Source organism: Gadus macrocephalus, chromosome 18 (genome assembly GCF_031168955.1).
Source record: "Gadus macrocephalus chromosome 18, ASM3116895v1".
Lineage (NCBI taxonomy): Eukaryota > Metazoa > Chordata > Actinopteri > Gadiformes > Gadidae > Gadus > Gadus macrocephalus.
In genome coordinates this window covers 16,381,072-16,408,108 of record NC_082399.1, presented here as the reverse complement: position 1 = coordinate 16,408,108, position 27,037 = coordinate 16,381,072, and the positions used below count along the sequence as shown (strand labels likewise).

The window sequence follows — 27,037 nt, the reverse complement described above, 5'->3', positions numbered from 1 at the left end:
TGTTGGTTACTGATAGTATAAAGTGTTCTTGATACCATATGAAGATAGTAAAATGTCAGTAGAGCCTCATATGTAATACTTTTCAAGTTACGAATACATTCAGTTCAGTGCTGCCAGAGTGTGGGGTCTATATGAAGTTATTGCTAAAAGCAGTATCTGGTATAACACTGACACCTTTTGGTGAACGGAGAGTACTGCATGTTAGGCTCACTTAAGCATCCTTATTCCAACCCTGACAACATTTGCTCAGGAGGAAGGATGCATAGAAAATCATGTGGTGGCTATAGTTGTTCTAAACTACCCCCGGTTCTTTCCGGCAGTCTAATGCTGTCTAAACCAGTTAAAGTTCTGACTTCAATCAGAATAGTACAGACCAGTACATTAGGTCCAATAAAGCATCTTTACACCGGCTTTAGTGGGAGGGTGGCTGGCTATAGCACACACAACAAAGCAACTGTTTGATAAATCCATTTTTAATGGAAAATGTAAAACCCTTTTAGAACTTCAATCAACGTACAAAGCATGTAACACTTGCACTTTAAATTTGTAAATTGAAGAAAGCCATGTTTTTTTAAAAAAATACCTCGGTGAATGTATATATGTATATATTTACAGATCATAGCTTTTCTTTTTTAAACCATTAAACTTCAAAAATCGACCATAGTAAATTTTAAACAAAACAAGAAACAAGACAATTAATTTTTCTTAAATAAATTACATCTTTTTTGTAAATGTTGCGATTTTACAGTGAATACTTTGTCAATAAAATGCTGAAGTGTATAAGTAATTGTTTTTTTCTCTTTACATAATACAACTTTACACGGTCTTTACAATAGTTTGGCAGTTACACTTTTAAAAATTATTTTATGGCATGAGGACTGCAGAGCTTAGCAAAAATTCCCAAAGTCACAGGCATCAGCTGGTGTATATGTGCGTGTGCGCATGGATGTGTCTGTGCCTGACTTGGTTTTGTGTGCGTGTACGTGTGTGTGTGTGTGTTTGTGTGTGTGTTTGTGTGTGTCCTCCATCACAGTAGAGCCGTAGTACAACAAAAAATCATGTAGAAAAAAACCAACATAATAAAACTGTACATAATTACATTTACATGAATGCGTTTCTTATTTCAATAACATCCAGTAATCATAGAGCTATAAAATAAATACATCTTCACAGAGGAAATGTTCATTATGAAAGAGACAACAAATTAACAAGGCTGAAATTAAAGAAAATAAAACAACAGTTACCCAAAAAACCACATCGACACAAAAACTACCACACACGCAAACGTCATACATAAATGTGCACACACACACACACACACACGCACACAAACGCACACATTTCTGTTTTCTTCAAGTTGTGAAAAAACAAACTTTTTCAGGATTTTTCATTCTCGTTACAAATCACAGTTATTGTCCTGATTCTGCTGGCTGCTGCTGGTGATGCTGTGATGATAGACTAACAGCCGTGCCTACAGGGCTGTCGGCACACACAGATAGACACACAGTCACACACACACACACACACACACACACACACACACACACACACACACACACACACACACACACACACACACACACACACACACACACACACACACACACACACAAGGCCCACACACACACACAGTCCCAGACAGTCCCACAGACAGTCCCACAGACGGTCCCACAGACAGTCCCACAGACAGTCCCACAGACAGTCCTACAGACGGTCCCACAGACAGTCCTACAGACAGTCCCACAGACAGTCCCACAGACGGTCCCACAGACAGTCCCACAGACGGTCCCACAGACAGTCCCACAGACGGTCCCACAGACGGTCCCACAGACGGTCCCACAGACGGTCCCACAGACGGTCCCACAGACGGTCCCACAGACGGTCCCACAGACAGTCCCACAGACAGTCCTACAGACAGCCTCAGAGTAGAGGGGGTGCCCTGAAGAGTACGGCCCCGGGATAGAGGAAGAGCGTCAGAGGGAGGGTCAGAGCGTCGTCGTGTCAACCGGACCTCCCCTGCTGGGTTTGAGCTCCTCGTTGGACGCCGCGGGGGGCCGTGCGGGGGGGGGCTTCGGTGCCCTCAGGACACATGAGGTTTGGACCGTCCGTCTCTCTCTCTTCGTTGGATCAATCCCAGCATGGAGCGACCAAGCCACGTTCTGTCCTGACCCAGCCCTGTCCGGCCTGCCTGGCCCCAGGCTATTTGGCACTAGAGGTTTGGGATGAAGATGGTTCTGGCGATGATGATGATGGTGACGCGGTGGATGATGAAGAGGATGCTGTCTGGTTTGTGTGAATGTTCCTCGTGTGTGTGTTTCCCAGCTCCCATGACATCACCAGGGTGTCAGAGACCCGTCCCCCAGTGTGGACCGGGCCCCCCCCGGTTCTAGTCCGCTCTGAAGGGGACGGGGGGGGGTCATGAACGGTCGTCCTCCTCCTCCTCCTGCTCCTCCTCCTCCTCCTCCTCTTCTCCCCTCCTCAGGGTGGCCAACGCCTGCTTCACACAGTGGTACAAGATGTTCTTCACCTGCGGAGGAGAGGGAGATGGCGCTCAACACTCAGAGATGCACTGCAGGGCTGCAGGCTTTTTATGTGGGCAGTAAGCCTCGGACAAAGGGTCCCACAACATTACATAACAAGAGATCACTCTTCTCACGCTGGTTTAAGGTGCTGAAGCCCAAGCTATTCGTTGAACGTAGAAGAGAGGGAAAGAGAGACAAAGACACACCCAAACAGACGGAGGATAGACAGAGTGGTGGAAACAGTTTCCCTGAAGGACATTGACTCGATGCTTATTTATAGCGGTCCTCCAACGAGGCAGCAGCGGCCTCCTCTCACCTGCAGTTTGTCCTCATAGTTGACCTCCTCCTTGGCGGCTCTCAGCTCCTGGGTGAGGTGGAAGGAGTTGGCCACGTGCTCCGGGGACACAAAGTCGTTGATGACCTGAACACAGCTGTGGAGGTTCTGCACCTGAGGAGGGAAGAACGCGGACGACACTCAGTCCAACACTTGCATTTGCACTTGCATGAAACAGTGTAGGACCCATCATTAGGGGCCCCTGTCCTCATCTCTCATCGTCTCAGACTCCTGCCTCCCATCCAGTTGATGTTGCCCGTTGAAAGGGACCATGATGAAAGAAGGTGTGAATGGGTGTGTGGTTGGAGGTGTGTGTGTACCTGGTGCATGGCCCCCGCTGGAATCAGAACAGAGTCTCCCAGGAACTGCACCACGGTCCAGCCCTGCACCCCGTGCTCCTCCAACAGCTGCTGCCGCTGCTTCCTGCTCAGGTACCAGCCCTGCTCTCTGATTGGGTCCTGCTCAGTGGACATGTCCAATCCCTGCTCTTTACTCAGCTGGAAGGGCGGGAGAGTGGGTAGAAAGGGAGAGGGGAAATGAAGGCTGTTAGGTTGGGATGAGGACCAGTCCTGCTCTGAACCTCACTAGAATAGGTGAACTCATCGCTGGATGCCAGGTTAGACTAGATGGCTGAAAACAGGGGAAAGAGAAAATGAAAGACAGCTTTTTGACATGCAGCATGATGAGGGTAGATATCTAGGATGTACATGCTGTATATTTAGCATACAGCATGTACATGACACATACTTGTAAATCGTGATGTGTATTTCTGGAGTACTTCTCTAACAGAGGGTGTGTGTGTGCTGACCTTGTGGAGGAAGTCCCTGATGTGGTGCAGGTCCTTGTGGAGGTAGATGTGCCACAGAGCTCCCGGCGTCTCGCTGGAGTCCTTCAGCCTCTTCTTCACGCTCTCATCCAGGTCCTCCTCCTCCAGCCTCTTCAGCACACCTAGCAGCACCACAAACACAGCAGGGGTCAGCTCATGGCTCCCCTGCCGGTCAGACCGGCTCTCCAGGGCACCTCGTCCGGCTCACACCGCTCCTTCAGACAGCTCGTGTAGAGGGGGGGGAACCCCAACCCCCCTCTACACTCACCGCACATTGATCGGAGGGTTCATCGTTTAACTAGAGCTTGTTATTCTGACTGCAGAACACTTGCTGACGCAAGGAGACAACGACACAGCCAAAACTAAAGCTGCACACATCCAGAAAGCAGAAGGAAACTTGACCTAGCATTTACTATATACTATATATAAAATATGTTGAATACTCTAAAATGAGGACTTTTGGAGCGTGCTGAAATGCACACTGCATTCTGTATGGCTCTGGGCATAATATCTGATATGACCCACACTAACGATGAAGAGGAGAGGGAGGATGAGACGAAGAGAAAGATACAGAAATATATCAGCATTCTATTCCATCGTGTGGGCTTCCATTTCCTGGCCTAGTTGTGGAATTTATTTATCAAGCAGAGGGAGGGAATGCAGAGAGAGAAACATATAAGGAGAGCGAGAGCGATCTTAGATTGCATCTTATTTAAATTGTTTTGCTTTGGCAATTGTAACTGCATGTTTTCTATGCCATGAAAGCCTTTGAATGTTAAATCTTCAAAGAGAGGTCCGACACACACTTAAAGATGGAAAACAAAGGCAGAAGAGGAAAGCACCAGACGCAGTGAGTCACTCTATTGTTGTTCCGCTGGGACTAGATGGAGCTCTCTTCATGATCATGTGCTCATGATGACGGCATGAACACATGGATCGATGTGTGGACTGGATGGCCAAACATGGGGATGAGTGTCAATTAAAGGAGGCCGTTAGTAGACAACCATCTGGATAGCAGGGTGGTAGTGTGTGTGTGCATGTATGTGTGTGTGTGTGTGTGTGTGTCTGGCTGTGTGCCTGGGAATGCTGGTGCTATTTATAGCACCAGACAGGAGAGGAGAGGCGAGGAGGGGAGAGGGAGGAGAGAAAGAAGGCAGCGACAGGGACACTGAGGGGAGGTCTGACGAGAGGAGCTCAACAGTATGAACACAAAGAGCTCACCTTCTCCCTCCTCCACCTGCTGATGAAGGACCTAGGATACATTCAGTCCATGAATGGAAGGAACAAGGCAAGAAGGGATCTCTTCAACCTCGCTGGTCGCTAAACTGGTGGTCCGTGGCTGTGTGCAAAACTAGGTCAGCCTCCTTATTGACCGGCCTGGGAATCAGTCCAGTCTCACCAGCTCATGTTTCATTGGCTCCTCAGATACGGTCTGGCTTCCCTCCCATGCAAAAGATTTCTGGCCGTTACGAGATAGACCGACCAATCACAACCATCTATCTAGCATGAGGCGGGATAAATAAGAGGACTGCTGTACAACAGTCTGAACCGGATGGGATGTTTGCCCTAAGAGAACGCAGGATTCTTTTGGATCCTCACCGGTTTTGGACAGGACCCCGTTGCCCTTGGCCACGCCCACGTAGACCAGGATGGAGATGATGTCGGAGACCTCCACATGAAGGTTGGCGGTGCCAAAGTCCTGGTCCTGGGAGGCCGCCACGCCTGGGGGGACAACAGGGGTCTGTCATTCCTACTGACCCACACACAGACGGGGCCGGGACGTTTCTTGGGCAGGGGGTCCGAGGGGAGTCCTACCGTAGGCACAGCAGAGTCGGGGCCCCAGGTCGGGCCTCACGAAGAAGGAGGGCAGGTGGGAGGCCAGGTTGAGGCTCCCCTCCGGGTCGCAGTACTCCGGCAGGGGAAGGTTCCTCATGAGGTCGTCGTACCTGGGGACGCACACACACACACACACACTGGGTGAGTCACCAGACACACACACACTGGGTGAGTCACCAGAGTGGCTCTGAGGGGGTCTCTGAGGGGGTCTCTGAGGGGGACGGGTTCCTGCTCTGAGGGGGGATGTGTTCCTGCTCTGAGGGGGGGGTGTTCCTGTTCTGAGGGGGGATGTGTTCCTGCTCTGAGGGGGATGTGTTCCTGCTCTGAGGGGGATGTGTTCCTGCTCTGAGGGGGGATGTGTTCCTGCTCTGAGGGGGATGTGTTCCTGCTCTGAGGGGGATGTGTTCCTGCTCTGAGGGGGATGTGTTCCTGCTCTGAGGGGGATGTGTTCTCTGAGGGGGGATGTGTTCCTGCTCTGAGGGGGATGTGTTCTCTGAGGGGGATGTGTTCCTGCTCTGAGGGGGATGTGTTCTCTGAGGGGGATGTGTTCCTGCTCTGAGGGGGATGTGTTCCTGCTCTGAGGGGGATGTGTTCTCTGAGGGGGATGTGTTCTCTGAGGGGGAAGTGTTCTCTGAGGGGGATGTGTTCCTGCTGAGGGGGATGTGTTCTCTGAGGGGGATGTGTTCTCTGAGGGGGATGTGTTCTCTGAGGGAGGATGTGTTCCTGCTGAGGGGGATGTGTTCTCTGAGGGAGGATGTATTCTCTGAGGGGGATGTGTTCTCTGAGGGAGGATGTGTTCCTGCTGAGGGGGATGTGTTCTCTGAGGGGGATGTGTTCTCTGAGGGGGATGTGTTCCTGCTCTGAGGGGGATGTGTTCTCTGAGGGGGATGTGTTCTCTGAGGGAGGATGTGTTCCTGCTCTGAGGGGGATGTGTTCTCTGAGGGGGATGTGTTCCTGCTCTGAGGGGGGATTGGATCTTTGAGGGAGAGGTGTGAACTGTGTGAGAGTATGCGTGTGCGTGCGTGTACCTGGTGGGCATCAGAACCATGAACTCCTCCCCTGAGGGCCAGTCCTTCAGTCTGTACACCATGGGTTCTCCGTCCTTCGACTTGGGACGCTCTGAATGGGCACAAAACACCACTAGATCAGGATTCACAACTTCATGCCATTTATTAGAATGCTCTCTATCCCACTAAACAAGCAGACAGATACACACGTGCTGGGCAGTCACACAGGTCAGGTAATAGACAGTCACACAGGTGATAGACAGTCACACAGGTGATAGACAGTCACACAGGTGATAGACAGTCACACACATGGAACACAGTGGTGATCTTGTATCTTTCCATGTCTTTGAGATTAGTCTATGATGGACTTACTGGTGATGTCCTCGAAGCCATCCCAGAACTCCTTGATGCCCGAGCTGGAGACCAGCTGGTCTTTACAGTTCAGGAGGTCTCCCTGGTGGTCCGCAAACTCCTGCTTAAAGGACTCTGCCTTCCACAGGCTGGGGTTGAGTCGCTTGTGCACCCCCGACACCAACACAGGCTGCACACACACACACACACACACACACACACACACACACACACACACACACACACACACACACACACACACACACACACACACACACACACACACACACACACACACACACACACACAATTAATGACATTTCATTTACAGAAGAGAAATATCTAGATTCTATAACCCTGTTTCTGGATGTAGAATGTATCTAGATTAACATGCTCACACACACACACCGGTGTAGCTTGGCATGATCTCAGAGGATGGGTAGATGCAGCATCTTAACAAATTGCCATTGATAATGTGGCAAATCATGTTTAAGAACATAAGTGCAAGGATGGTAGAAACGTAGAACAGTAGGCTAGCGGGCCCAGCCCAGCGCTGTGGTTAACGTTCGGGGAACGTCCCCTGGCTCTGTGTTGGCTGCTGAGGACGTGGCCCCACCTGAGCCTGCCTCCAGCACTCCCTGAAGATCCTCCAGTTGCTGTCGTTGCGGTGGTCCTTCAGCCACAGCAGCCGCCTGTTGTACAGCCAGCAGTGGGGCACGTCCGGGTACTGGTTGGGGGCGTCATCGGGCGTCGCCGCGGTGACGGCCGGCGGCTTCTTCTTGACGTCCACCTTGGGGAACTCGGCGGGGGCGGGGAGGTGGCTGGGGGGGAGGGGCTCCTGTTTGATGGACAGCTTGGCGCTGTGGCGGCTGGCGGGGATCTTGTTCTCCACCACTGAGGCGATGATGTCGTCGAGGATGTTGGGCATGGTCCTCCCGCCCTTACCGCCCTACAGGAGGCAGAGAGTAGTGTTCACCATCAAGATAGGACACCTCGAAAAGACCTTCAGAAGATTCACCTGAGGCTTCAACTGCAGTACAACCTCCTGATTAATTCAGATTGTTGTGTGTGTGTGTGTGTGTGTGTGTGTGTGTGTGTGTGTGTGTGTGTGTGTGTGTGTGTGTGTGTGTGTGTGTGTGTGTGTGTGTGTGTGTGTGTGTGTGTGTGTGTACCTGTGACGAGGTTGAGTACACGGGGGCGAAGGCGATGCCGGCGTCCGGGGAGCCCAGGCGCAGCTTCCCGGCGGTGGTGGTGAGCAGGTCCCTCAGCGTGGAGCCCTGCTCCGTGCTGCTGCCCACCAGGGACGAGGTCTTACACTGCTGCAGCACCTCCACGCTCTCGCCCTCCCGCTCCTCCTTCAGCAGCACCTTGTTCTCTGCTGGGCAGACAGGGGGAGAGGTGAGGTCCGGCCCCACGCACAGAGCAACAGAGACCACCTCCATGGCCTCTGAGGGCTGCCCTTTGACCTTTTGATCTCAGTCAAAGATTAGAGGGAGTTTTGGCATACTGCGATGAGGACATACACCTTAAGCAACGGCATCTCCCGTCATGTGGAAGCCCCCCTTCAACAGGGTAGTGTAGTAACACAGGGGTTATGTCAATGACACTACGTCAGGGGTTTTTCTAGAAAAAAAAAGTAGCAGGGAGCAGACCCCTGCGCAAAGCCGAGGGAGCAACGCGACCGAGGCGGGGGATGGTGTGGAAGGGGGGTCTCCCCCTTCCACGGCGCGAAGCCTTTAAAAAAATAATGATTAAATGGTACATTCTGAGGCTATCTTAGAGAGAAATTCTAGCTCTTGTGGTCATCCTGAAAAACTAAAATACTATCAACTTTTGGTAGACTTGTACAACTTTACCCTGTAAATAAACACGACAAATTTCAAAAATATTGGCTAAACTTTTATTAAGTAGGACAAATCACAACAGCAGCCGTCTGTTCCTGAGACTGCCCCAACGGCTCACTGCCTTGTCAAAATCAAATTGATCAATTGCAGGCCCCTCAATACTGATCCTGAGGAGGTGGTTCAGGGTAGCGTTAGTAATGGTAGACCTCCTGTGCCATGCCTCTATGGAACAAGTTTTGGGGCTCTAGAGTCAATAATGGCGACGCTATAGAAATGTTACTATTGTTGTCGTTTTCAGTTTTGCACTTTGCAGACGGTCCCTAAACTCGCGGCTGATAGCCGACTGCTCGTAGAAGCCAATGCAATTCAGTTTTGCACTTTGCAGACGGTCCCTAAGCTCGCGGCTGAAAGCCGACTGCTCGTAGAAGCCAATGCAATTCACCGTTCGCTAAAGACGGCTCGTTTGGATGAAAACTATGTTGTAGCTGGTTCTCTGGGTTACTACACTTTTATTGGGCTAATTCGGCCGTGCAGCTGCCATTTAGTTCCCTGCTACGGGTTCCCTGGTAACAGGGAACCCGTAGCTTTGTGCAGAGAGAACTGGAATGGTCTTGTATACTTGCTTAGCATCTTAGCGCCTAGACCAAAAACCCATTCAAATACATAGTAGCTAGCTAGCTAGCTGCTAATAACTTTAACGTTAGCATGTCGACTCGGTCTGGGAAACTCCAATTCGGATCGGAATATTTTTGGAGTAATTATAAGTTATTTGAGGATCAGACACATTGTCAGGTGGTGGTGTTGGGATATTTTCGCGGAGAAAAGATCGTTTTGAGAAATTGTGTATGTTGTACAGCAGCATGTAAGTACAGATCCAAGTCTGACAGGTTCAGTCGGCATTTCGGTAGGATGGCGCACGCCGGGAGTATCGGGGCGCAGCGCCCCTGTTCCCTTGTTTAGAAAAAACCCTGCTACGTCCTATGTGTCCAACAGGGGGCAGTGTAGCATGTCAGACCCAATAGGTCGTACTCTGACACACTTTCAAGCTGGGACTCTGTCATGCCTGAATAGTGGTTTTAGAAATTTGTACATTTGAAGCGGGTGATTTGTGGTGTGACGGTCATCAGACATGAGTCATAGTTTGATAGAGCCAGCCTCACGCAGCGTATGAGAGAGATGCTGTTAGAGCATGGGGCGGCATGCGGCTCAGGAGGTAGTGCGTGTTGGCTTGTAACCAGAAGGTCGCTAGTACGATCCCCGGCTCCTCCTAGTGGAGTGTCGAGGTGTCCCTGAGCAAGAAGCCTCCCCCTGTCTGCTCCCGGCGAGCATGCTGTCACCCGGCGTGGTCGACTCCGCCAGCGTTGATGTGTGAATGAATGGTTATAAGTCGCAAAAGTCAGCAAAATCCCCTTAAGTTAAGGGGAAGTGTGCAGCGTGTAGGTCTGTACGGGTCCAGGTCTCTAGTACTAACGTGGACCTTTACAGAGAGACCATTAGGAGGCGTCAGTGGGAGACAAAACATCACCTTTCTTCTCCTCTCTGGATTTCTGCTCGGCCAGATCGGCTAGGAAGTGCAGCGGTGACTGGGACTCCGGGGGCGTGGCCAGAGGACTGCTGGGACTCCCGGCCCCTCCCCCTCCTCCCACTCTGGCCCCGCCCCCGTTGGTCTCGGCCACGCCCCGCTCAAAGCTCTGCTGGGAACACGGCTCGGCCTTCACCAGCGCCAGCTGCTTGTTGCTGTGGTTCAACATGTTCTGAAGAACCTGGAGAGAGAGAGAGAGAGAGAGAGAGAGAGAGAGAGAGAGAGAGAGAGAGAGAGAGAGAGAGAGAGAGAGAGAGAGAGAGAGAGAGAGAGAGACATAAGAGGGAGACAAAGAGAGAGACAGAGAAAGAGTGGTAAAAGAGAGAATAGTTATAAACAACCTTTTTGACACAAAAATACATATTAGATGTGGAAAAGTATAAGAATCAGACAATATCTCACTACAATGTATTCTTCCCTGATGCTGTCTTTCATTGACAAAATTATTACATTTAAATGGACGTTTAAGGACCTCAAGTCAATATCTTCAGTCTCTTTATTAGAATATACAACGTATGTATAGAATTATTATGCAAACATGTCAGTGATGTATGATGGTAGTGGTTGAACTTCCCTAGTGACTATAGCGCATTTTATTTTATTTTTTTGACAGCGCAGGGTACCTGGGAGACCCCGTTGGTGGATGGCAGCTTGTGCAGGGGGGCCGGTTTGCAGGGGCAGTGGGAGGTGATGCTGAACTTGTCCCTCAGGGAGTGCATTGAGCTCACCAGGTCTGCCAGCACTACGGACACAAGGAGAACCACACACACAACAAACGGATTAAGGAGTGATGGAAACTAGGAACACGTCATAATATGAAATAGAAGAGACCAAGACCGAAGTAGGGGCTTCAAAGGAGGGAGGGATGGTCATGGAGTCCAGGACAAAAGAGTTTTCATGGAAGTGCAAATGTAATGGTTCTTACCAGTGCCCGGTATAATCTGTGTTGGCATGAGGTGCTTGTGGTCATGGGGTTGTCCTTTAACACACTTCAGCCAGGCGTACAGCTCCTTGTCTGAGACAGGGAATGTCACAACACAACACAACCTTTATACATCTGTAGCATGAGAACAACACAACATCACCAGATAAACATCCTCAATAGATGTCCATGTGTGCATGAGTGGCGGGGGGGGGGGGGGTACTCACAGTGCGGGCCCCTGGAGCTCTTCCTCTCCTTGGCCTTGTAGCAGTCCAGGCAGACCACAAAGCCACACTTCTGACACACCCAGTGGATGTTGAAGAGCGTGGCCTCGCAGGCGTCACACATCTCCCTCACGCCGCGCACTGCTCGCTTCCACGCCAGCTTGACTGCACACATCAGACCACGGCCGCCGTCAGTACACTGGGGGGCTGCTTCTACCAGACCAGTACACTGTGGTGCTGCTTCTACCAGACCAGTGCACTGTGCTGCTGCTCCAGTGAAATACAATCGGCCAATGCCGATAAACGTAAAAAGCGCAAATATCGACCGATATATCGGTCAATCACTAATCATAATGTATCCAGTGTTTCTCTTCAAGGTCATGAGGTCAGTAGGTCATCTTACGGCCCTGATACACATCAAACTAAATCCAAAATAGAGCTGGGAGCTCAGTAGAAACAGTCTTGTCCCACACGCCTCCCCATACAGCGCTGCCTGCAGTCGGTCCACAAATAGCAGTGGCATGATGACATCAGTATCTGGTGTCAGTAAATATTTAGCATAGCGTCCTGCTCTGGGTTTATTTTAAGATGAATCAGAGATTGGGACGCATTGCATAACATGTCTGTGTGTTTGTAACCTCAAGGAGAGACTAAGGAAGACGTGGAGAATAGGGGTAGGACAAAATATGGATATGCCAATTAATTTGTTCGCCCCTTCTTTGTGCGATGTGAGAATCGATAGATTGGAGCCAAACATCGAGATTTGATTTTGGACATTAACGTATGATATGGTCAGGTTCCCTGTGGTTCCCTACCCTTGTGGAGATGGAGGTTAGAACAACAGCCCCACACTTTCCCTCTGGTCCCCTGCAGGGCTGGACACTCACCTTCCTTGCGGACCCAGGAGGCGGCGCTGTTCTCCGTGGAGACCATCTGGCAGAACTTGTCCCCGATGAAGCCCAGGATGTAGCGGGCGGTGCCTCGCTCCAGGAGGCTCTCCTCCAGCACCCCGGGGAGCCACAGGGCCAGGGCCTCCTGGTCAAACTGCTCGGGGCTGGAGAAGCCGTCCATGCGGATCACCCCGTTCTTACTGTACGACAGCCTGGGGGGGGGGGCGACACCAGACATGGTCCTCTCAGTCAAACATGGACCCCTGGACTGTACAATACAGAGGTCACTACTGTAGGACTGAGGCCTAGGGGTCACAGTCAACCCACTGAGCTGAGAGGACCTTTATTCAGGGTTAGCGGGACTGAATCAATGCTCACCGTTCCCGCTCTGGTCCCCTTAATGCACGTCATGCCACTACTTACTAATGTGACAATTGTAGAGGCTTTGGGATGACGTAATGACATGTAAATGACAGTCAGCAGGGGGAGGGATTAGGGAATCCAAGCATGCTGGTAGAAATATCAGGAGGCCCACTCAAAATGTGCTCAACATTGCAGATGGAGGGAGATAAATGGTAGAGAGACAGAGGTAGAGAGAGGGAAGAAAAAGGAAAGAGTGAAATCGCGCACTCAAACCAGCAGCAACCCGTTTGGTGAGAGAGCAAAAGAGATTATGGAGCAGAAAAGCCTCTTTGTCAGATTTACCCCACTAGACCCCAGATTTACACTTATGGATTATCTAACTTGTGTTGGTTTGCATTTGTGTCCTGGTATTTATTTTTCAAATGTGTGCCATGTGTCCGAGAGAGCGAGAGCGAGAGCGAGAGAACAAGCACGAACGATATAGAGAGAGATAGAGAAAGAGAGAGAGAGCGAGAGAGAGATTGCAAGGGACTTCCATGCACTGCAGAAACTGATATAGTTGGTGAGATAGCGGCTGATTGGTTTAGAAGGTAAAAGGACTGAGCTAGCAGAAGACTGCTGGTGAACAACATGGGCCCCATCTGTGTTTATGTATTGGAGTGAAACAAAACACAGCAGCAGAACCCTCCCAAACCCTCACGTGTGCTGAGTACTGGGATCAGGGATACCTCCAACTGACAGCCGTCCATCATTCACACAAATATATACATTGTATACACACAGAGGGTATTTGCAGACGGTAGACTTTGCAAAAATGTAGTATGAAGATTCAGTGCAGGCGGGTGTTTGTCTGACACAAACCTGCCTGGACTGAATGTGCAGAAAGAAGCATTAAGTGAGGAAACGGAAGAGAGTGTTTACCGTCTGAAGTAGTAGAAGCGGCAGAAGACGGGCGAGTGCGCCGGCTCCTCCCCCTTCTTGCTGCGCAGCACCCGACACTCCCGGCACTTCTGCAGGTTGGGCCCCATCTCTGAGCACGAGTCGTCCTGCAGGAACGACTCGCCCGTCTGCTTCAGCTTCTTCACCTTCCTCCAGTCCTTCAGCACCGAGCGCGGGACGCCGTCTGAGGGACACCAGGAGGTGAGGACATGCTACACACTCTGAGAGACACCAGCTGAGGACACGCTACACACTCTGAGAGACACCAGCTGAGGACACGCTACACACTCTGAGAGACACCAGCTGAGGACACGCTACACACTCTGAAGGTTTGTCTTCGTCCTGTGGCCGAGACTTGAAGGCCTCATGAGTGTAGGCCTTCCCTGGATACATCGTTTCAAGCTTTGGATAATCGGTAGGTTTCCAAACATAGGAAAATCTGAATCAATTCAATCATGGCAGCATGGAGTTCAGTGGCTTCTGAATCCACTGATCCGTCCCAGTTGGACTCGGTCACAGCAGAGCTTCAATGTGGCCTACAAGGTTCTGAAAACACAAGACTTCCATACTATGAGAGCAGGCCTACTTCCATCATCACACATTAGAGAGGTGGTTTGAACCTTGTGCAGACAGAGTGTTGATTAGATCGCACATCAGGAACAGCGCTATTCACTCAAAGATAAATCACACGGCCGCTATTTCTGCGGCTGAAGGAACACCATAAAAGGTAAAAACATCAGCCCCCTTATTCACGTTTATTCAACTACCATTATAAGAAGGGAGAGCCTTTGGTATCTTTTGGCCTTGTGCAAACATTTTTAATAACCTCTTGGTCCTATGGCAATTTATTATACAACAAGTTTAAAGTCTTGCCGATTCTCACACTGGGTGGCTACCAGAGAATTATGATAATGTTCTAATTTCCGATAGTATTGGGTCATTAGGATGAGGGTTAGCTTTCCCTCAACTCGCTGTTCTCAGAGGGACAGCCCTTACGTTTCGTTATAGATTATAGCTGGGATTTCACTGGGAAATTCGGATGAAATGTTACAAAACCATCTCTCTCTGCATATTGCAGATATTAATGCATAGACATAAAATGAAGATTATGAATTTCTCTTTTTTTATATATATATTTTCATTAAAAACAAAACCCCTCCCGACATATAAGACATATACCATTAGTATATACTACAAGTGAACCTCCTAAGATGGCACAATTTGATTGATTCGCTATCTCAGGATTCTTTTCGTTGAAAAATGTCCCGCTTTGTTTGCTAATAAAAACAAATAAATCCCGTCAAAAAGGGTTATCTTGTTTATATTTTGAGTGTTCACCTATAATATATGCTAAAAAAATCTATCACCTCAGGCTCCGTGAATAGTGGGGAATAGCCCCACTATTCACTCCGCCTCCTTCGACGAATAATTGTTAAATATTGGGGCTCGGGACAACATGAGGGCCTGCCTTTTAGTGTGGATTGAGCATGACAGGACACAACACACACACACACACACACACACACACACACACACACACACACACACACACACACACACACACACACACACACACACACACACACACACACACACACACAAACATACCCCACACACTTACACACAGACACACACAGCTGCACACCAGATGTGGATAAGTGTCTGAAACCCTAGACATTGCCGTCATGGAGCTCTTGTTCTGGGATGTGGACGAAGCCAAGCATCGAATGCTCTAGAACAACCATATGAACACCACAAACAGCTATGTAGTCTGAATCAGAGCAGAAGACTACAGCAGAGACCGAGAGGAGATCAGGGGACGACTCCATTGGAAAACACTAGTGGCCGTGGGAGAAGGGGCTGCTCCGGGGGGGGGGCGTGTGTCTGTGTGTGTGTGTGATGAGCTCACTGCCTCAAGGGTCAAAGGCCAACACTTTAAGTTACTCTGTCAGGAAATGATTCTAGGCAAGTTAATGGGAGCCAGCTTGACGAGAGGCGCGGTGCTGGGAAGAAGCTCGCCGGCTCCGCTCTACATACCCTCCATTGTTCCAGCAGCTCGGGCCTCACACCCACGCCTGCTCACAACATAACCCCAGCACTGGGGAGGAGAGCAGAAATACTGCTTCCACCATTCGCATTGTCCAATTCTAGGGCCCCAACAACTCATTCAATGCAGAATTCCTAGCCAAGTTGTACCACTGGTATTCAGGCTGAAGCCCCTGAACCGGTTGAGTGTAAAGTGAGAGTCTAGACTTACTGCTGCTGGCCAGCTTGAGCTTGGTCTTCTCCCGGGCGGACCTGAAGACGCCGTTGGGCTTGACGTCGTCCTCGTCCTTGTCGTTGTCCCCTCTCCTCTTGGCCATGTCGTTCTGCTTCTTCTTGTAGGTGGGTTTGGGCTGGCGCTTGGCCCGGGCCTCCGTCTTACTCTCGCTGGTGTCGGAGTCGTCCCCGGCGCTCTCCGAGCCCGACTCGTACGTCCGCTTGCTGGCCTTCCGGCCCGGGGTGGAAGGTTTCCTCTCCTCCGGCCCCGCGTCCGCCGCCGCTGCCTTCTCCTCCGGCGCCCGCTCGCTCACCTTGACGCCGCACTCCTTGCCTTTCTCGGGGTTGCCTTTCTCGGGGTTGCCGGAGGTGGAGGCGATGAGGTTGACGGAGCACGGCTTGATCATCTCAGCCATGGCCGCGCTGTTGCTCTGCAAGGCGCTGGCTGCAGCCGGCGGCGGCCCGGGGACCTTCTCCGGTTTGGCGCAGACCGCCGGGGCTGCGCTGGTCGTCGTGGTGTTCCTGTCCTCCTCTGAGTGCCTTGTCAACCAGGCCTTCTTCAGCTTGTGGTAGTTGCTGGACTGCCCGCTGGCTGCGGTGGCGGGCAGTCCATTGGGCAGCGGGCTGGACTTGCCCGGAGTAGTGTGGCCGCTCGCCGAGCTGCTGCTGTCCATGGAGGAAGTCGAGGCCTGGCTGGAGAAGGAGGGAGGAGGGGAGCTGTTGGGGATGGGCTTGTCGGCCGACTGGAGGGGAATGGAGGAGCTTCCAGGAGCCGCGGTGGGGGGTGCGCTGGGGCAGCTGTTTCTGGACTGGGCTGCTGCTAAGGCAGCTTTGTGCTTCTTGAGGTGAACAAAAGAGGGAGAGAAGGCTTGGCTCGGGCTGGAGACAGAGCTGGGCATGGGAGTGATGCTCGGGCTGGGGTGGGGCGTTCCCACCGGACTAGGGGGAAGCCAGGAAACGCCGGGAGAAGAGGTGCGGGACCCGAAGCCCTCTTGATCAGAGAGACCCGAGTTGCCTAGTGGACGGCCGGCATGGCCAGCTTTATGAACCGCGAGGTCACCTCTCGCTGAGACATAGCAGCCTAGATCCGGACCGCTTATTCCACGCTTTCCTGGTGAGCTGAGTGTGGCGGAGATCTCAGTCCTGTTCAGTGCATTAGTGTGGATGGCTCCGGTATTTCTCTGCATACCACACATTGATGTGGACTTTTTGTACTGAGCACACATATCGTCCAGGTTGGTATTAGGCTGTATGACTCTACCCATTCCTGGGCTATAGCCCAGCTCCTTCACACCATCCATCGGCCTGGGACAGTCCGGCTGGGGCTTGGCTGAGTACAGCCTCCCTAGGGGCAGCTCCTTATGGGTCATGGCAGGGAGTCTGTTAGCCCCCAGGGGAGGGCTCCCCTCGTATTTGATGCATGTTGACGGGCGCACAATGACGGAGGCCATGGCGGCGTGAGGCTTGCCCCATAGTGAGCTGCAGGCAGTCTCCCCGGGGAACCACACTCCCCTCTCCCCTCCCTTCTCCTGCTGGCTCACATCGCGGCCCCTCCAGCCTTCTGCTGACGACGTCATCACCATCCTGTCGGCGGCGGCGGCGGCGGAGCCAATGGTGGCGGCGGTGCCAGCCGCCCCCTGCCCTTTGACCTCCCTGGTCTCCGGCAGCAGCGTAGGAGGTTTCTGCTGCTCCGCCGACGTCTTGCTTCCCGCCGCCGTCGCGCTCACCGGCTGTATGGGCGTGAGTGTGGGCGGAGACAAGCGGCCGCCATAGCCGCCCCTCTCCCTCTCCCGCTCCCTCTCCCGCTCGGCAGCTTCCTTCCGCTCCAGCGCATGCTGTGTGGGTGGATGGAACACAGGCGCTCGGTGAAGAGATGGCATTCCCCTGAGCTGCTGCTGCTGTTGATGCTGCTGCTGTTGATGCTGCTGCTGCTGCTGCTGTTGATGCTGCTGCTGCTGCTGCTGTTGATGCTGTTGATGCTGTTGATGCTGCTGCAGCTGCTGTTGGTGCTGCTGCAGCTGCTGTTGGTGCTGCTGCTGATGCTGAAGCTGTTGATGCTGCTGCTGTTGATGCTGTTGATGCTGCTGCTGTTGATGCTGTTGATGCTGCTGCTGTTGTTGATGCTGCAGCTGCTGTTGATGCTGCAGCTGCTGTTGATGCTGCTGATGCTGCTGCTGTTGATGCTGCTGCTGTTGATGCTGCTGCTGTTGATGCTGCTGCTGTTGATGCTGCTGCTGTTGATGCTGCTGCTGTTGCTGTTGTGTCTGCTGCTGCATCTGCTGCTGGTGGTGGTGATGATGCTGCTGCTGCTGTTGTTGTTGCTGCTGTGGGTGAGGATGATGATGGTGGTTCAGGGAGGATGAAGGGCTGCGGCGCTCCAGATGATGGCGCTCCATCCCCACCACGTGGTGTTGCTGGACCAGTGAGGCCTGCTGGCTGAGGTGCTCTGTGATTTTGCCAGCCAGACCCTCCCCGCCTTCAGGCTGGTGCTTGATGAGGGGAGGCGGCTTGGAGAGGGAGGCCTTGGAGCTGTAGCTGCCCAGAGAAGGAGCCCCCTGGACGGCCACCGACTGGGTGGCCACGATGCTGGAGACCACGGCCCCGACCGAGACCTTATCGTAGTAGGAGTTGAGCTCCTTGGTGGGGTACAGCCTGGGGGGCTCGTTCACCACACTGTTGGACAGCGTGGTGAAGTAGTTGCTCTTCTCCGACTGGGCCGCGTGCGGATGGGGATGGCCGGCCTTGGGGTTGGGGGGTGTGAGGGACGGGAGGTGAGAAGGAAAGTGCGTCTCCCGGTCTCTGTCCCGGTCCCGCTCTCTCTCGGGCCCCAGGTCAGCAGGCCGGTGGATCTTGGCGGTGAACGGCGCCACCTCGATACTCTCTTGGAGAATCCTTCGGTTCTCCTCCTTGTATTTGCTGGCTCTGTCTGCCGCTTGCACCGCGTCCTGTTGAGGAGTAAGGCACACCTCATCAAACCTCCCCAATGTACTCCATAAATACTGAGAACAGGCAGAGACATGACAGCCTGTTTGATATTTACCTGGGTATGGGCGTAGTGTTTGAGGGTATAGGTACCTGGGTATGGGCGTAGTGTTTGAGGGTATAGGTACCTGGGTATGGGCGTAGTGTTTGAGGGTATAGGTACCTGGGTATGGGCGTAGTGTTTGAGGGTATAGGTACTGGGTATGGGCGTAGTGTTTGAGGGTATAGGTACCTGGGTATGGGCCAGGCGTGCATGCTTGCCCTGGGCTTCCAGGTAGAGGCGGTGGAGATGGGCATCTTTCCCAGTGGGGGTCCGACTCCGGTCCGTATGCTCTTGCTTAAGCTGGGCCAACGTCAAGGTTCTGATTGGGTCCATGAAGCCTTGTTTATCCATGTCACTGGGAAACACAGCAGGGGGGAGGAGTTCAGACCAACATCCCAGAACCTTTGCAGTGCTGACAAGGAGTCCGCAAATGGCGGCATTTACAGTGGAATGACAGCTAACTACAATCCCTACGTGTCCAGATCTTTTCTTCCATCAATGCATTATTATAAGTGAATGGTGCACAATGGCACATTGTTCCCGAAGACGCGATGGAAACAGAAAGACATGTGTGTGTACATCAATGTCAAATGTAAACGATGCTAGTGCCGCATTATGTCGATCTGTAAGCAGAGCCTTTGCAGGCTGTGAGGGTGTTGGTTTGTGATTACAAAACTGTACGGAGAGGGTTTAATAATACCCTTTCTAAGAATGTTTGATGCTTTCATAACAAGTGATCAACAGAGACTGAATACTACCATGCACCACATCATACTACTATGTGTCTGACTCTGTATCGGACAACCCTGATGTCCGTCCAACATGTCCGTACCTTGAACATATAACAAGGCTGTCTGAACAAACCAAGCCCTCCCCTTCTAGCATGGCCCCTAGCAGCCATTAATGAGGTGAACCAAGGGGAGAAAACCCCCTGTTGGTCCTTTGACTGCTTTGCTTGCTGCCACCAGATGACTCAACAGAAAGCCTTTGAGTCCTGCAATCCTGCTAGCTTGATGTGATGTATTCAGATCAGAAAATGTTCAGAACATACAATTCAGATTCAAACCAATGGATTTGGTCGACCTCCAGTTAATGATATGACAGCACCACTTCAAATCAATATCTAGACAGACAACCCCTGTGACGGAGCCGTACTGTCCGCCTTGCATTAGTGCTGGGTCTCCCCATGGACGGTGGTACTGACTCCTTGTGCAGCTCTACGCGGCTCCTGGAGATGGGCGGGCTGGTGTGGGCGCCCATCATCTTCAGTGAGGGCCGCTGGGAGTCTGCGCTGGCGGGCCGCACCGGGACATGGGTCAGCAGGGACAGGCTGTCCCCGGCCACGGTGGGGTGGAGCCATGGGCTGGCCGTGCTCTGGAGGAAACACAAGGCAAGCCTTCATTAGACACACAGGGACTCTTTAAAGCTCTTCAGCATGCCCCAGCGTTGTGTTTGTGCTTTGCCCTCTTACGCCTCGTTCTATTGAGGCTGTGTATGTTTGTGCTCTCTGGTGTATAGCTGATGTGGTGGTGTATATGCCTGTAAACCACCTTACTGGCTCAAACAAATATTATCTACTGCTACAATACCCCAGGAGATAGTAATCCAGCCATAAGTACTATTACTACTAAAATACCCAGGACACAGTAATCCAGCCATAAGTACTATTACTACTAGAAGACCCAGGACACACTAATCCAGCCATAAGTACTATTACTACTAGAAGACCACGGACACAGTAATCCAGCCATAAGTACTATTACTACTAGAAGACCACGGACACAGTAATCCAGCCATAAGTACTATTACTACTAGAAGACCACGGACACAGTAATCCAGCCATAAGTACTATTACTACTAGAAGACCAGGACACAGTAGGCGGTCTGGAGGACGTACCCTCCTCAGGGAGGCCTCTGCGTTGACGGCGGCCGCTGCGCTCTCTGGATGGACCCACTTGGTGCCCGGGGGGAGGTTGAGGCCTGGAGGGTAGCTGGCAGGCGCTCCATTGGCGTACTGCCAGAGGATCGGGTACAGGCCCAGCCCGGCCGCCCCGCCGTGGGCCTGGGCCAGGAGTGAAGGAGGAGGTGGGACCTGGGCCTGGGAACAGACACAACGTTAAACATCCACCAAGAGCTACCATCAACACCAAGGATGTCCTAGGTTCCAAGGGCTATGGATGTTCAGGGGTAGGCTATAAATGTAACAACAAGTTGTAGGGTATAGGTGTAATAACAAGGGGCAGAGTATAGGTGTAACAACAAGGTGTAGGGTATAGGTGTAACAACAAGGTGCAGAGTAGGTGTAGAGTATAGGTGTAACAACAAGGTGCAGAGTATAGGTGCAGAGTATAGGTGTAACAACAAGGTGCAGAGTATAGGTGTAACAACAAGGTGTAGGGTATAGGTGTAACAACAAGGTGCAGAGTATAGGTGCAGAGTATAGGTGTAACAACAAGGTGCAGAGAATAGGTGCAGAGTATAGGTGTAACAACAAGGTGCAGAGTATAGGTGTAACAACAAGGTGTAGAGTATAGGTGCAGAGTATAGGTGTAACAACAAGGTGTAGAGTATAGGTGTAGAGTGTATGTGTAGAGTATAGGTGTAACACCAAGGGGCAGAGTATAGGTGTAGAGTATTGGTGTAACACCAAGGTGCAGAGTACAGGTGTAGAGTATAGGTGTAACAACAAGGTGCAGAGTATAGGTGTAGAGTATAGGTGTAACAACAAGGTGCAGCCTCACCTGCATGAACTGCTGCTGGTGTGACGGTGCCGGGTGTCCGTGGGCCAGGGCCAGGTGCCCCAGCGCTCCCGGGGAGTCCAGCCGGGGGTGGGAAGCCAGGAGAGAGGCGGTGGGAGGCGGGGGCATGGCGGGGAGCACTCCCGGAGGCAGCAGGTGGGGGAGAGCCGAGGAGGGCGGCGGAGGAGGGTGGAGGATGTGCGGGTGAGATGTGGAGTGCGGAGACTGGGAGTGAAGAGAGTGCAAATGAGGGTGGAGGTAGGCCCCGACGTGGTTGGAGGAGACGCTGGCCGCGTTGGCCACAGAGTTCTCGGCGTCGGTGCGCACGAGGGCCGGGTCGCGGTACACGGTGAAGGTCTCGTTCTTGTCGATGATGAGGGGGCTCTTGGTGTAGTTGCTGCCGTTGGAGCTGCCCGACTCGGCGCGCGGGTGGAGCGGCTTGAAGCCGGAGCGCGGGGCGTCCGGCGGCTCCGGCTTGGCCCCTGTGCGGGCTATCGGGGAGGGAGGGGTGTCTGAGTATTTAGGCATTTTATGCCTGGAGACCTCGGGGGAGGTGTGGGGTTTGGGTTTGGAGCTGTCCAGGAGTGCCTGCTGGGCCTTTGCTTTGAGCAGGTCAGAGGGGAGCAGGGCCATGCCGGCGCTGTGGTAGGGGTGGCTGTGGTGGTTCTGCGGTTTGGGGCTGGGGCTGACTCTTGGTTTGCACAGCTCGGCGGCAGGATGTGCCTTTACCTTGTGGGATGGGGACTGTTGGTGTTTTCTGGTCTCTTCTGAGGGAGAAGGGCTCTTGATGCATGGCAGGAGGCCTGTGTAGTGTTGTGGGTGCTGCTGCGTGGGCTGGAGGTGGTGATGCTGCTGATGATGAGGAAGAGGATGATGATTGAGATGGTTATGGGGGTGTTGTAGGGGAGTTTTCTCTTTTTCCACTGGCACAGCAGGCTCGGACACGGAGGTCAGCGGTCTGAAAAAAGGATTGTATGCATTTAAAACAGGCACCATAATTATTGTAAAATAGTCATAATAGAAGGATGGTCCGGCGTTCTTACCTGATGACCTCGGAGTGGGCAAACTCCATCTTGTTGCCTAAGCTGCGGACTGCTGCTATGGGGCCAGCTCCCATGGGGCCAACTCCCATGGGGCCAACTCCCATGGGGCCAGCTAGTGTGGGGCCAACTCCCATGGGGCCAACTCCCATGGGGCCAGCTAGTGTGGGGCCAACTCCCATGGGGCCAGCTCCCATGGGGCCAGCTAGTGTGGGGCCAGCTAGTGTGGGGCCAGCTAGTGTGGGGCCAGCTAGTGTGGGGCCAGCTCCCATGGGGCCAGCTCCCATGGGGCCAACTCCTACTGTGCCAGCTAGTATGGGTCCAGCTAGTATGGGGCCAGCTCCTACGGGGCCAGTTGCTATGGGGCCAGCTCCTACGGGGCCGGCTCCCATGGGGCCGGCTCCCATGGTGCCAGCTCCCATGGTGCCCTGCCCCGGTGAAGCAGGTGGTATGGGCGCAGGCACAGGCGGTGGCGGCGGCGCTGCGGGCTCGATGTCCGGCCCGCGGCGTCCGCCCTCGGAGGGAGAGGGGGACGGGGGTACGGGGGGAGAGGAGACGGGGGAGGGGTTGAGGGGGAGGTAGGGAGAAAGGGCTGTGGACTCCTGGGAGGCCAGCAGCGCCGACACGGCCTCCGAGCTCTCGCGGTGCACCGTCGCCTGGGCCTCCTCCGTGATGTCCATCACGCTGTTGCTATGGAGATGAGACGAGGACGTGGCCGAGGGCGTCTGGGACCGAGGAGTGGCTGAGGAGCAAAACAAAGACGTGGTTTGAGTAAATCTTTATCAATGCACCCCATGTTTTCAATGAACATGTCGTCTAGTTTGAAGCTCTTCCATGCGGTACCGTTCACAGTGCTCTTGGTGCTCTCCATGATGCAGCCCTGGACCGCCGTGCTCAGCAGGGGGGCCAGGTGTTGCCGTGGTGACCGAGGGAGCTGCGTCACCGCCGTCAGCTCCTGTTCCTCCTTTGTCTCCGAGGGGCCCGTCTCTTTCACCACGCAGCCCTTCCTAGTGTCCTCCGACCCTCGGACCTCGGTCCACGGCGATAGCCGGCCAGCGAGCGACGGCGACTCGCTGAGTTTAGAGCCGGCGATCAACGCCACCGGCTTCTCGTCCTCCTCCATTTTGGAAACGCTGCTGGCGATCAGCTCCCCGCCGCGGCTCTTCAACTCGTTCTCAGAGTTGGGCTCAGACGAAGAGGAGGACGAGGACGAAGAGGAGGAGGAGGACGAGGACGAAGAGGAGCAGGAGGAGTGGATGGTCCTCTTGTTGTGGGGGTGCTCACTGTCGCTGCTCTCCGACAGGTCCGAGGTCGTCTCTGTCTTCAGCCTCTTCAGGCCGGCCTTTTTCTCCTGTTCCTCGGTCTTGCGCCGCTTGTTGACGGTCGGCTTGACCTTGGGCTTGGAATCTGCACGGAGAAGCATCAGTCAGACACACATCTCTGAGGCGATATGTACTGTGAGGCAGAAGCAGGCGCAGTGCTTTGGTTTCATGGTTTGTGTTCCTACATTATTTGGTCCTGTTCTCCTCATGAAGGAGCAGTTTGTTGTGGTCCAGCTACTTTAAACTAATTTCTTTAATTAATTCCTATCATCAAGCCCCCAGCTACTACTATCAAACCTCTAAGGTGTAGAAAAGTAGCCTGACATCGCCGAACTACTTATGAGTCTGCTACCTCTCAGTTCATTTTGGATATCCAAAGTGTAGAACCAACTAGCCCCGACCAAAGCGCCTCAGGACGCAATTGGATAGACCTACAACCAATCAGGACAACGGTTGGTGTGACGCAGCATTGACCGCTGTACTGGTGAATTACATTTGACCAAATAGAGTAAAACGCCCATCTAACACAAATCTATTTATCAGCAAAAGATTTGCGTGCAATTTGATATTCTTTGAGAGCAAATATAGCGGTAGCGGATAACGAATTCGACCACAGTTTCAACAGACCACCGACAACCAGCGGCAGCCATCTTGGTCAGCCAATCATCCGATTTAACCACCCCCATATTAGATAAAGGGTTGTGGGCCCGACCCCGCCCAGGTCCGCTGGAAAGGGTCAGAACGGATGGGGGCCACACCATCTTCCAGAGCAAATAAAACACCAGCTCTGTTCTGGTTCCCAGGCCAGTACAGAACTCCACTGACTTCATTACCAGCCTGATGAAGACACTCCAGTAACAACCTCAGTGATGCTCAGTTAGTGTGTGAAGCCCCCTGTGCCCTCACCTCTCCCCGGCTCCTCCCTCCTCTCCTTCTCCTCCTCGGGGACGCTGCTGTCCGACCCCTTCCTCCTGGAAGAGCGGGCCCCGCGCTGGTCCCGGGCCCCGGGGGAGTGGGCGTGGCCGGCCGATTGGCTGCCTGGCTGGGCCTGGCTCTGCTGCTGAGAGGCCATGGCTCCCTGGGAGCCCTTTGAAGCACTGCCTGATGAGTTTGTGATGGGCCGCGGGCTGTTGGCCTGGGCTCGTGTGTAGTGACCCTGATCAGCATGACGTTGGAAAGATTCACTCGTACAGCAGAATGTAGCCACACAACAACGACTGTATCTCTCTTCTCCACTGTGTACTGCAGCTCTTCTGTAATGTGTACTGTATCTCTCTTCTCCACTGAATCTCTCTGATGTAAGATCAGCAAACAGTGCACGGACTGGGAAGTGAAATGCAGCAAAAATGAATAAAACCTATTGCTTAAAAGAGGTCAAGTGGGGTTGAGTGGGAAGGTAGGAGGAGGAATTATATATATTCTAATTCTATATAGACAAACCAAAACAAAATGATCTCATACATTTATTTTTTACTGATTTTGCCTGAATTACTGAATGTATTTTCTTATGAGGTAATCTTTGTTTCGCTGGCTCCATGAGAAACAGATGTTTTGAAGGCTGGTGCTCGGGGCGAGGGGTGGGTACCTGAGTGTTGCCAGGGGTTCCGCCGCCTCTCCCTCCGGCCGTCTGGGGGACACAACAAACAAGGAGACATTTGTTAGGGATCAAGAGGATTGGCTGGTTGATAGAGAGATCAGCAGAGCTCCATGTGCCACATCAGATCCTGATTCAGAGCTTTAAATGGCTCTCCTCAAAGTTCAACTGATTTCAACTTTGCCCTAGTTATGCTTGACTCATTGTTCTCTCTGTGGTCGCGGAGAAACAGTTCCAAGAAGATCTGTGTCTCCACAGCCGTTCGTATCCACAAGAATGACAAATGCGCAATTTGGATTTGTGGATACATATTCAGTGCATCAAGTCAAGTGTGGTCAAGTGTATCATTTATCTATTTACTAGAGCTGTCAGTTAAACGCGTTATTAACGGCGTTAACGCAAACCAATTTTTTTTATTTTTTTTTTTTCTTTGGCTCAAAACAAAGAAGCAGTAGCCTGACTGCAATGTTCAAATGACATTTGTTCAAAGCAGTCGTTTAATTGCACTATAGGCTCTTTTTTTGTATCGTCCTGTTTTGATCAGTATATGCCAATGTTGTTATCAATAAAAAAACATTTGCACAAGGCAAGCCGATGCACTTCACCATGTTGATAAGAGAATTAAAATGAGAAGAATTATGGGACAAAAAAAAAATCAAGGGATATTTAGCATAGAAAAAGAATTTGCGATTAATCGTGAGTTAACTATGACATTAATGCGATTAATCACGATTAAATATTTTAATCGCTTGACAGCTCTACTATTTACATCACAAAACTTTATTTACACGTGTGGACTTTTAAATATGTGTAGGTAATATTTTCACTACATTCACTCAATAAAGGTAACAGCCTATTTACGTTTCTTACACACAGCATCCATAGTGGTAGCATTATTGCATCCATAGTGGTAAACTATAATCATTCACCCTCGAACAATAGTTTTCACTTTCTGTTATATGTATTAATCATTAATCTCGATAGCAATCGGCGCTACAATCCAATGATTACTGCACTGTGGTACGCAAAAAGCTTTTGATAACATGAAGGAGTGCAGTTGTGTTTGAGATATCAACTTTCTCCTAAAGAGTGATAGCCAAATTGCATATATATATATATATATATATATATATATATCTCAGGCACGTCATATGTTTGTTGACCAAACTACCCCCCCGGCACAGCCAGGAGACCGTGATCAACAACATTAAAGGGTTCAGCCAGCTCTATGAACTCCACGCCATGAGCGCTGATCATTCTGGACATGAGCTGATGAGGACATGTGGCGTAGGAACCAAACAGGTGGCCATCCCCCCAGCCATCTAACTTCAATCCAAAATACTACACACAAAGCAACGGCTGCACTGCCTGCCTGAACTGGGTCGACCACATGCTGAGGCCGCAGCTGTACGTCGGTGT

General features: G+C 52.0%; 1 protein-coding gene across 5 annotated transcripts in view; it reads right to left on the bottom strand.

The window, feature by feature from the left end:
* Positions 1–457: 457 nt before the first annotated feature.
* jmjd1cb (jumonji domain containing 1Cb) overlaps positions 458–27,037 on the bottom strand; it is an 85,905-nt gene continuing 59,325 nt past the window's right edge. For 3 of the 5 annotated variants that reach the window (XM_060036639.1, XM_060036641.1, XM_060036642.1), the window contains 25 exons: positions 25,610–25,651; positions 24,931–25,180; positions 23,546–24,109; positions 22,706–23,444; positions 21,666–22,620; positions 20,822–21,022; positions 20,129–20,298; positions 19,114–19,279; positions 15,898–18,844; positions 13,623–13,824; positions 12,336–12,550; positions 11,452–11,613; positions 11,228–11,317; positions 10,926–11,044; positions 10,246–10,483; positions 8,049–8,254; positions 7,493–7,825; positions 6,898–7,066; positions 6,547–6,637; positions 5,498–5,628; positions 5,282–5,404; positions 3,665–3,804; positions 3,177–3,353; positions 2,839–2,970; positions 458–2,527 (listed from right to left, as the gene is read on the bottom strand). In XM_060036639.1, the coding sequence (XP_059892622.1) occupies positions 2,417–2,527; positions 2,839–2,970; positions 3,177–3,353; positions 3,665–3,804; positions 5,282–5,404; positions 5,498–5,628; positions 6,547–6,637; positions 6,898–7,066; positions 7,493–7,825; positions 8,049–8,254; positions 10,246–10,483; positions 10,926–11,044; positions 11,228–11,317; positions 11,452–11,613; positions 12,336–12,550; positions 13,623–13,824; positions 15,898–18,844; positions 19,114–19,279; positions 20,129–20,298; positions 20,822–21,022; positions 21,666–22,620; positions 22,706–23,444; positions 23,546–24,109; positions 24,931–25,180; positions 25,610–25,651 (8,673 nt within the window). In that variant the 3' untranslated portion in view covers positions 458–2,416. Of the gene's footprint in view, positions 2,528–2,838; positions 2,971–3,176; positions 3,354–3,664; positions 3,805–4,903; positions 4,935–5,281; positions 5,405–5,497; positions 5,629–6,546; positions 6,638–6,897; positions 7,067–7,492; positions 7,826–8,048; positions 8,255–10,245; positions 10,484–10,925; positions 11,045–11,227; positions 11,318–11,451; positions 11,614–12,335; positions 12,551–13,622; positions 13,825–15,897; positions 18,845–19,113; positions 19,280–20,128; positions 20,299–20,821; positions 21,023–21,665; positions 22,621–22,705; positions 23,445–23,545; positions 24,110–24,930; positions 25,181–25,609; positions 25,652–27,037 lie in introns of those variants that run through there. The other 2 variants (XM_060036640.1, XR_009522821.1) reach the window with 2 other exon arrangements.